The 9,765-nt window shown below is 45.2% G+C and overlaps 1 protein-coding gene across 1 annotated transcript in view; it reads right to left on the bottom strand.

Annotated features, from left to right (window-relative positions):
• Positions 1 to 8,185: 8,185 nt before the first annotated feature.
• LOC145396331 (rac GTPase-activating protein 1-like) overlaps positions 8,186 to 9,765 on the bottom strand; it is an 18,688-nt gene continuing 17,108 nt past the window's right edge. The window contains exons 13-14 of the mRNA XM_080269729.1: positions 8,689 to 8,858; positions 8,186 to 8,267 (exon numbers count right to left, since the gene is read on the bottom strand). Coding sequence (XP_080125855.1) covers positions 8,234 to 8,267; positions 8,689 to 8,858 — 204 coding nt within the window. The 3' untranslated portion in view covers positions 8,186 to 8,233. The remainder of the gene's footprint in view (positions 8,268 to 8,688; positions 8,859 to 9,765) is intronic.

The raw sequence follows: 9,765 nt of genomic DNA, 5'->3' as shown, positions 1-9,765 counted from the left end.
GGTTACCACCCAGCGTTGTAAATGGTTTCTTGGCTTATAAATCACATGTGGTAATAGATGAAGGGCTACACTGTACTGGAGGTAGTCAGAATATGATGCTATAAACGCAAGTGATGCATTAAGGACGCCCTGACTGACGTAGATGCATCAAAATCACGTGTAAAACAGACGAAATACCTACAATTTATTATACAGGTGCAAGACAGTCTGACTCGTACTCTTGACTGATGCTGTAGGTGATTTATATGTGAAGGGCCTCGCTTCCCAGGCCTCCTCTGCCTCACATGTAGAGAGAGAGATTAGGGGATCAATGTGGCAGGGAGATCATTGGCCTGGAAGATGGCAGGCAGGGGCTAGATGACACCTGCCGTATCCCTCCCTGAGAGAGCCTTGGCCACCTCAACGCACATGGAGACAATGGTGGAGGCAGGAGTTGAGGCAGAGAGGGAAGGAGGCAGGAGTTGAGGCATAGAGAGAGGGAAGGAGGCAGGAGTTGAGGCATAGAGAGAGGGAAGGAGGCAGGAGTTGAGGCAGAGAGAGAGGGAAGGAGGCAGGAGTTGAGGCAGAGAGAGAGGGAAGGAGGCAGGAGTTGAGGCAGAGAGAGAGGGAAGGAGGCAGGAGTTGAGGCAGAGAGAGAGGGAAGGAGGCAGGAGTTGAGGCAGAGAGAGAGGGAAGGAGGCAGGAGTTGAGGCAGAGAGAGAGGGAAGGAGGCAGGAGTTGAGGCAGAGAGAGAGGGAAGGAGGCAGGAGTTGAGGCAGAGAGAGCAAGGGAAGGAGGCAGGAGTTGAGGCAGAGAGAGAGAGAGGGAAGGAGGCAGGAGTTGAGGCAGAGACAGAGGGAAGGAGGCAGGAGCAGCAGGTGGAGACGCAGACCGCTGACGACAAGAAGGCAGGGGGTAGGGAGAGCCCCGCACCACCTGGCCTTCACAGCTGGTGGCTCAGGCAGCTTCAGGATCATCAATAGCCTCCCGCCCCTCACCACAGCAACTAGGGGCACAGTGGGTGGGGTTGCCGGCCACAGTGCATGATGGGTGGGGAAAAACATCGCCCCCTGTGTCTCAAGTCGGGAAGCCGCGCCCCCTCCTGACGTACCACCACCACCACCACACCCCCTCCTGACGTACCACCACCACCACCACACCCCCTCCTGACGTACCACCACCACCACCACACCCCCTCCTGACGTACCACCACCACCACCACACCCCCTCCTGACGTACCACCACCACCACCACACCCCCTCCTGACGTACCACCACCACCACACCCCCTCCTGACGTACCACCACCACCACCACACCCCCTCCTGACGTACCACCACCACCACCACACCCCCTCTTGACGTACCACCACCACCACCACACCCCCTCCTGACGTACCACCACCACCACACCCCCTCCTGACGTACCACCACCACCACCACACCCCCTCCTGACGTACCACCACCACCACCACACCCCCTCCTGACGTACCACCACCACCACCACACCCCCTCCTGACGTACCACCACCACCACCACACCCCCTCCTGACGTACCACCACCACCACCACACCCCCTCCTGACGTACCACCACCACCACCACACCCCCTCCTGACGTACCACCACCACCGCGCCCCCTCCTGACGTACCACCACCACACCTATCCCTCAACCCTACACTGTCTGCCTTCCACCACCTCGACCTGCCTGATATTCTCCCGGGTACGAGCTGTGGTACAAGAGTTGGCTTAATGCTGTCTGGGTAGAGAGCTTGGAGAGAAGGATGGAGGAAAGAATACAGGAGGGAGGCACAGGGAAGAATGGAGGAAGAGAAGGGAGAGAAGAGAAGGGAAGGAAGAGGAGGGAAGAGAGAAGGGAGGGAAGGGGAGGGAAGGGAAGGAAGAGGAGGGAAGGGAAGGAAGAGGAGGGAAGGGAGGGAAGAGGAGGGAAGGGAGGGAAGAGGAGGGAAGGGAGGGAAGGGGAGGGAAGGGAGGGAAGGGGAGAGAAGGGAGGGAAGGGGAGAGAAGGGAGGGAAGAGGAGAGAAGGGAGGGAAGAGGAGAGAAGGGAGGGAAGAGGAGAGAAGGGAGGGAAGAGGAGGGAAGGGAGGGAAGAGGAGAGAAGGGAGGGAAGAGGAGAGAAGGGAAGAAAGAGGAAAGAAGGGAGGGAAGAGGAGAGAAGGGAGGGAAGGGAAGTGAAGGGAGGGAAGGGGAGAGAAGGGAGGGAAGGGGAGAGAAGGGAGGGAAGAGGAAATTCAAATCCTCCTCCATCTTGTCTTGTCGATCAGCCTCCACTACTCCTACCTACCATCTACACTACCATCACTGCTAATATGGATGTGGATTCTATTTGGGTGCAAACATAATCCATTTGGGAACTTAACCTTCTCACTTTCCTACCTCTCACTGGAATGTTATAGCTGTCTGAAGTATTGCTATGCTGCTCAGGGTGGAGTGACTGGCTACCCTCTTAAATGCTGGCCTTATCCTACCCCTGGCCCCTCCTGAGAGAGAAGGATGGAACGATGAACAAATTTAATATAACTGAAGGTGTTGAATGGAATGAAGGAAGGAAAGATGGATGGATGGATGGATAGGAAAGGAAGGATGGAAGGATGGAAGGAAGGATGAAAGGAAGGAAGGATTGAAGGATGGATGGATGGAAGGAAAGATGGATGGATGGATGGATGGATAGGGAAGGAAGGAGTGAAGGATGGAAGGAAGCAAGGAAGGAAGGAGTGAAGGATGGAAGGAAGCAAGGAAGGAAATGAAGGAAGGATTGAAGAATGAATGGATGGATGGAAGGAAGGAAATGAAGGAAGGATTGAAGAATGAATGGAAGGACTGAAGGATGGATGGAAGGGAAGATGGAAAGAAGGAAGGAAGGAAAGAAAGGAAGGAAGAATGGAAGGAAGGAAAGGAAGGAAAGATGGAAGGGGGGAGGGAAGGAAGGAAGGAAGGATGGAAGGGGGGAGGGAAGGAAGGAAGGAAGGAAGGAAGGAAGGAAGGATGGAAGGGGGGAGGGAAGGATGGAAGGATGTATGGATGGACAAAGATACCACAACATTTATAAATCATTTATTGAAGGCCAAGGGGAAAAAATAATTCCTTATAATTAAAAAAAACAAACACAATAAAATGAACAAACACAATCTAAACTTGGCCTAAAACTTCCATTTGTCCATAGTGATTGCTAGTCATGAAGAAGTGCTATGGGAAGGAAGCAGAGCCGTAGCATTTTCAGTACACCAGTGCATCCCCACACAATGTCAACTCACAGGGCGCTGATTTTTTTAATGTGAAAGCTGTTAATTGAACTTCTGAGCATGCAAATTGGCTGTATGCTTCCACGGCACACATGGCCTTCCCTCCAGTACTACCCGTGTCAGGCTGGATAACACCAGTCAGGCACACAAAGGCAGGTGGCCAGCCATCTGCATGCCATCTACCAACACTCCTGGGTAAAGACACTCCTCCATATTGCCACAAGAACACATGTTGTACCTCACATGCTGTGGTGCGTTACAGCATCACAGCAGTACCACCTGTGCATCAGGGTCTCACCTGTCCACTTTGAAGGCTTTATGGCACCTCCAGGACACCTCAGCAGTGACACAGAGTGACAACATGATGCCCCGCCCCACAGGGCAAGAGTAGACGCCCCGAGCCTCAGATAGCCATCCCCCTCCCTCCTTAACAAGGCCAGAAGTCACTTAAACAAAGGTACCTGGTGTTGTGTTTGTTGGTTCAGGTACAAGTACTGTTAGACAAAGCACCAGCAGGGTAGGGTAGGCTGGCAGGGCACCAGCAGGGTAGGGTAGTACTGTCAGACAAAGCACCAGCAGGGTAGGGTAGGCTGGCAGGGCACCAGCAGGGTAGGGTAGTACTGTCAGACAAAGCACCAGCAGGGTAGGGTAGTACTGTCAGACAAAGCACCAGCAGGGTAGGGTAGTACTGTCAGACAAAGCACCAGCAGGGTAGGGTAGTACTGTTAGACAAAGCACCAGCAGGGTAGGGTAGTACTGTTAGACAAAGCACCAGCAGGGTAGGGTAGGCTGGCAGGGCACCAGCAGGGTAGGGTAGTACTGTCAGACAAAGCACCAGCAGGGTAGGGTAGTACTGTTAGACAAAGCACCAGCAGGGTAGGGTAGGCTGGCAGGGCACCAACACCACGCCCTGCCTGGCCTGTCCACCACACACCATTCCACCCATACATTCGTTGCTTAACACACACCAAAATCATAGACTGTGTGCATTTCTGCCGCACATACACTCGCATTGTGTGAGGGTGCACTGTATGATGCTAGTCATGAAGAAGTGCTATGGGAAGGATATGGAACCATAGCCTTGTCACTAATATAATGCTAGTCACGAAGAAGTGCTATGGGAAGGATATAGACCCATAAAACCTTTAATTCAAATTCTTCATCAGTTTCTTATCAATATATATAATAATAATAATAATAATAATAATAATAATAATAATAATAATAGTAGTAGTAAAAATAATAATAATAATAATAATAATAATAATAATAATAATCCAACTCTAATCTGCTCTATATCCTCGTCAGTTGAGTAAGCTCCCTAACACCTCTTCCTTAGTGATTTATTTTTGGATATGGCTGGTTAATATCCTTCTGTATGTTATTTATGCAGAGTATGGCGATATTGGAAGGATTTATGTAATGCAGAAGAGGACAGTAAGGTGTAATAAGCAAAATAAATCACTTAGGAAAAGGTGTTAGGGAGCTTTGGCGATATTGGAAGGATTTATGTAACACAGAAGAGGACAGTAAGGTGTAATAAACAAAATAAATCACTTAGGAAAAGGTGTTAGGGAGCTTTGGTGATATTGGAAGGATTCATGTAACACAGAAGAGGACAGTAAGGTGTAATAAACAAAATAAATCACTTAGGAAAAGGTGTTAGGGAGCTTTGGTGATATTGGAAGGATTCATGTAACACAGAAGAGGACAGTAAGGTGTAATAAACAAAATAAATCACTTAGGAAAAGGTGTTAGGGAGCTTTGGTGATATTGGAAGGATTCATGTAACACAGAAGAGGACAGTAAGGTGTAATAAACAAAATAAATCACTTAGGAAAAGGTGTTAGGGAGCTTTGGTGATACTGGAAGGATTTATGTAACACAGAAGAGGACAGTAAGGTGTAATAAACAAAATAAATCACTTAGGAAAAGGTGTTAGGGAGCTTTGGTGATACTGGAAGGATTTATGTAACACAGAAGAGGACAGTAAGGTGTAATAAGCAAAATAAATCACTTAGGAAAAGGTGTTAGGGAGCTCTGGTGATACTGGAAGGATTTATGTAACATGGAAGAGGACAGTAAGGTGTAATAAACAAAATAAATCACTTAGGAAAAGGTGTTAGGGAGCTCTGGCGATATTGGAAGGATTTATGTAACACAGAAGAGGACAGTAAGGTGTAATAAGCAAAATAAATCACTTAGGAAAAGGTGTTAGGGAGCTTTGGTGATATTGGAAGGATTTATGTAACACAGAAGAGGACAGTAAGGTGTAATAAGCAAAATAAATCACTTAGGAAAAGGTGTTAGGGAGCTTTGGTGATATTGGAAGGATTTATGTAACACAGAAGAGGACAGTAAGGTGTAATAAACAAAATAAATCACTTACGAGAAGGTGTTAGGGAGCTTCCGTAAAATTATCTATCCATCTATTTTTCAATCTACTTTAATCTGATGCTAGTCACAAAGAAGTGCTATGGAGAGATGTAACACTAGCACTTTAATCTGATGCTAGTCACAAAGAAGTGCTATGGAGAGATGTAACACTAGCACTTTAATCTGATGCTAGTCACAAAGAAGTGCTATGGAGAGATGTAACACTAGCACTTTAATCTGATGCTAGTCATGAAGAAGTGCTATGGAGAGATGTAACACTAGCACTTTAATCTGATGCTAGTCATGAAGAAGTGCTATGGAGAGATGTAACACTAGCACTTTAATCTGATGCTAGTCATGAAGAAGTGCTATGGGGAGATGTAACACTAGCACTTTAATCTGATGCTAGTCATGAAGAAGTGCTATGGAGAGATGTAACACTAGCACTTTAATCTGATGCTAGTCACGAAGAAGTGCTATGGAGAGATGTAACACTAGCACTTTAATCTGATGCTAGTCACAAAGAAGTGCTATGGGGAGATGTAACACTAGCACTTTAATCTGATGCTAGTCACGAAGAAGTGCTATGGAAAGGATGTAGAATTTATAGCACTATCACTGGGCCAAGTTAGTAAAATAATAATAATAATAATAATAATAATAATAATAATAGTAATAATAATAATAGTAATAATAATAATAATAATAATAATAGTAATAATAATAGTAATAATAATAATAATAATAATAATAATAGTAATAATAATAATAGTAATAATAATAATAATAATAATAATAATAATAATAGTAATAATAATAATAGTAATAATAATAATAATAATAATAATAATAATAATAATACTACAGTAAAGGTCCTATTATTCAGCAGCTGATTATCTGGTAGATGCAACATTTCAGCAGTTTTGAGAAATAGTCCCATTTACGAATATCATTGATTGTTCGGCATATGTCCGGAATCATCTTGGCAGTCTAGGAAAAAATGGGAGAAATGGAGTTCCCCCGAGCTAAGCCCTGTATTGGACTATATAGCCCCGCTAGGGTTACAGGAGGGAGCTACCACTCCCAGCACGGCAGCCCGGGTGAGGCTCGAACTTGCAATCCCCGATTACGAGTCCAGCGCGCTACCACTGTGCTACCGCGCCCCCAGGCAGTCCAGGAAGTGATATCTGTGGCTTGTAGGCCTAGTGTTTCATTACACTTCTGTATGTATGGAGAGGATGGAGGGTGAAAGACTGACGAAGAGAGTGTATGTGAGTGAGGTGGAGGGGGGGAGAGGGAGGGGGAGGCCAAGGATGAGATGGAGGGATGGGGTGGAGAGGTATATGAGAGAGGGGGGTGTGAGTTGGGAGCAGGGCAGTGAAATGGCGGGGGACAGGGCGACTTGGAGGCAATTTGTTTGTGGCCACCCCAAACGGGACTGAGGCGTCTGGCAATAGATAGATAGATAGATGTTCACTAATTTCTATATATTTTCAGATTCAGGTACAGTACTGTATTAATTACAATATTACACAGTATCATACACCACAGTAGCCACCCCCTCCAAATTAACGAGGGTTACGTTCCAAGCCCCAACGCTAATTCTTGACATTCATTCATTCTTGACGCCTTCCTGAAAGTAACTTACCGGTAATTGCGTGGCCCATGACCCACTGACACTGTGATGCATTACCCATATATAAATGGTGCTTGTTAAATCAGCGCTAGTATTTTTATTCTTGAGTTTAACTGTACCTAATAATTTACCCAAACCTAACCTAACCTAAAGCCAGAAAAATACTTAAAATTAAACTGGAGGAATATGAATTGCTAAGGTCTCCCTGATGATAGTTAAACATACATTAAGCGCTCATCTATCTATCTATCTATCTATTGCCAGATGCCTCAATCCCGTTTGGGGTGGCCACAAACAAATCGCCTCCAAGTCGCCCTGTCCCCCGCCATTTCACTGCCCTGCTCCCAACTCACACCCCCCTCTCTCATGTACCTCTCCACCCCATCCCTCCATCTCATCCTCAGCCTCCCCCTCCCTCTTCCCCCCTTCACCTCACTCACATACACTCTCCTCGTCAGTCTCTCACTCTCCATCCTCACCACTCCATCCCTCCATCTCATCCTCGGCCTCCCCCTCCCTCTTCCCCCCTCCACTCATTCTTTTGTTTGTTTTTGTGTTTAATGCGAGAGAGAGGGAGTATTGATGCAAACAGTTATATAACTTACTCTACGTACTCAGAGAGGGATTAAGTTTCTTCCATGTTCTTAGAAGATGGGAAGATGATCACCTGGCGCACCTAACGATGTGTTAATTAGCTTCCTACGTTACTGCTTGGAATCGTAACGTAGAGTCGAATAATGGGACTTTTACTGTAATAATAATAATAATAATAGTAATAATAATAATAATAATAATAATAATAATAATAGTAATAATAATAATAATAATAATAATAGTAATAATATTAATAGTAATAATAATAATAATAATAATAATAATAATATCATTGCCTATTACCTTTCAAAAATAACATATCACTTAAGAGGCTGTTCTTGGTCTTATCTTTCTCCTAGAACAGATCTCGTTGCATGTTGTCGAGTGATTTATTTTCTGAAGTATGGAGTCTTGGGTGTGTCTCTGAAATGGAAAATATTATTGAGATTAAGATTTGAATAATAATGATGATGATGATGATGATGATGGTGGTAGTAGTAGTAGTAGTAGTAGTGGAAGTACTGTAGTAGTAGTAGTACTGGTAGCTGTAGTAGTAATAGTAGCAATACTAATACTAATGATGATGATAATAATAATAATAATAATAATAATAATAATAAAAAGAATAACAATAATAATAAAAATAATAATAATAATAACAATAATAATAAAAATAATAGTAATAATAATAATAATAATACCTGCACCAGCACAAATAATAATAATAATAATAATAATAATAATCTCACCTAGAAGGATGGAAAGAAGGGAGGGAGGAAAGGGCAGGCAGTTGAGAGCAGCACTACATCGCGTGAGTGGATAGCGCCACCACCTAACAGCTCACCTGGCCTGGAGTGGGGTGCGGGAGAGGAGTGACCTGCGGCGGGTGTTCACGGCAGGCATACCCCCCAACAGACTACCACCGTTCTCTGGCGTGCTGTACAGATTCTCGTCCTGTACATGTACAAATGTACCCCAGTAGTCTGATGACACCTCCAGCAGCTTCTCCATGACCTGTGTACATAAATATAGGGTTGTACTAGAGGAAATAAATCACTCAGGAAAAGGTGTTAGGGAGCAAAAATAAATCACTTAGGAAAAGGTGTTAGGGAGCAAAAATAAATCACTCAGGAAAAGGTGTTAGAGAGCAAAATAAATCACTTAGGAAAAGGTGTTAGGGAGCATCCTTAACTGACAAAATAAATCACTTAGGAAAAGGTGTTAGGGAGCATCCTTAACTGACAAAATAAATCACTTAGGAAAAGGTGTTAGGGAGCAAAAATAAATCACTTAGGAGGAGGTGTTAGGGAGCATCCTTAACTGACAAAATAAATCACTTAGGGAAAGGTGTTAGGGAGCAAAATAAATCACTCAGGAGGAGGTGTTAGGGAGCAAAATAAATCACTCAGGAGGAGGTGTTAGGGAGCAAAATAAATCACTCAGGAGGAGGTGTTAGGGAGCTTCCTTAACCTGGACAAACGTACCCCATTACCTGCGTACAAAAACACAGGGTTGTACTAGATCAGGGGTCGGCAACCTCCGGCCCGCAGAGGTCGAACAATCCGGCCCGCAACAGCCTGGCCAACTAAGTGAGTATGTTGGTGCCTCGTGACGTGATTGTGGCGGGTCGCGCGGCAAATTTGCATGACTGAGATCTTTACCACAGTCCTTCTTCCGTGACCTCGTCCTGGCTTTTGACAAATTTCCAAATGACATTGAGCGTGTCAAACGTTGGGTCTGGTTAGTACTTGGATGGGTGACCGCCTGGGAACACCAGATGCTGTTGGCATCCCTACGTGTCAAGTGGGGTTGGTGGAGGATTAGTGCCCCTCCCTGTAAAACAATTAACTCTAAGCCCTTGGCCACCCCGTTTGGGATACATGGCGTCTGGCAATGAATGAATGAATGTAAAACGCATCGT

Source organism: Coenobita brevimanus, chromosome 36 (assembly GCF_032717465.1).
Source record: "Coenobita brevimanus isolate Jiangsu-jjx chromosome 36, ASM3271746v2, whole genome shotgun sequence".
In the NCBI taxonomy this organism is placed as follows: domain Eukaryota; kingdom Metazoa; phylum Arthropoda; class Malacostraca; order Decapoda; family Coenobitidae; genus Coenobita; species Coenobita brevimanus.
This window is presented reverse-complemented; position numbering and strand designations above follow the sequence as displayed.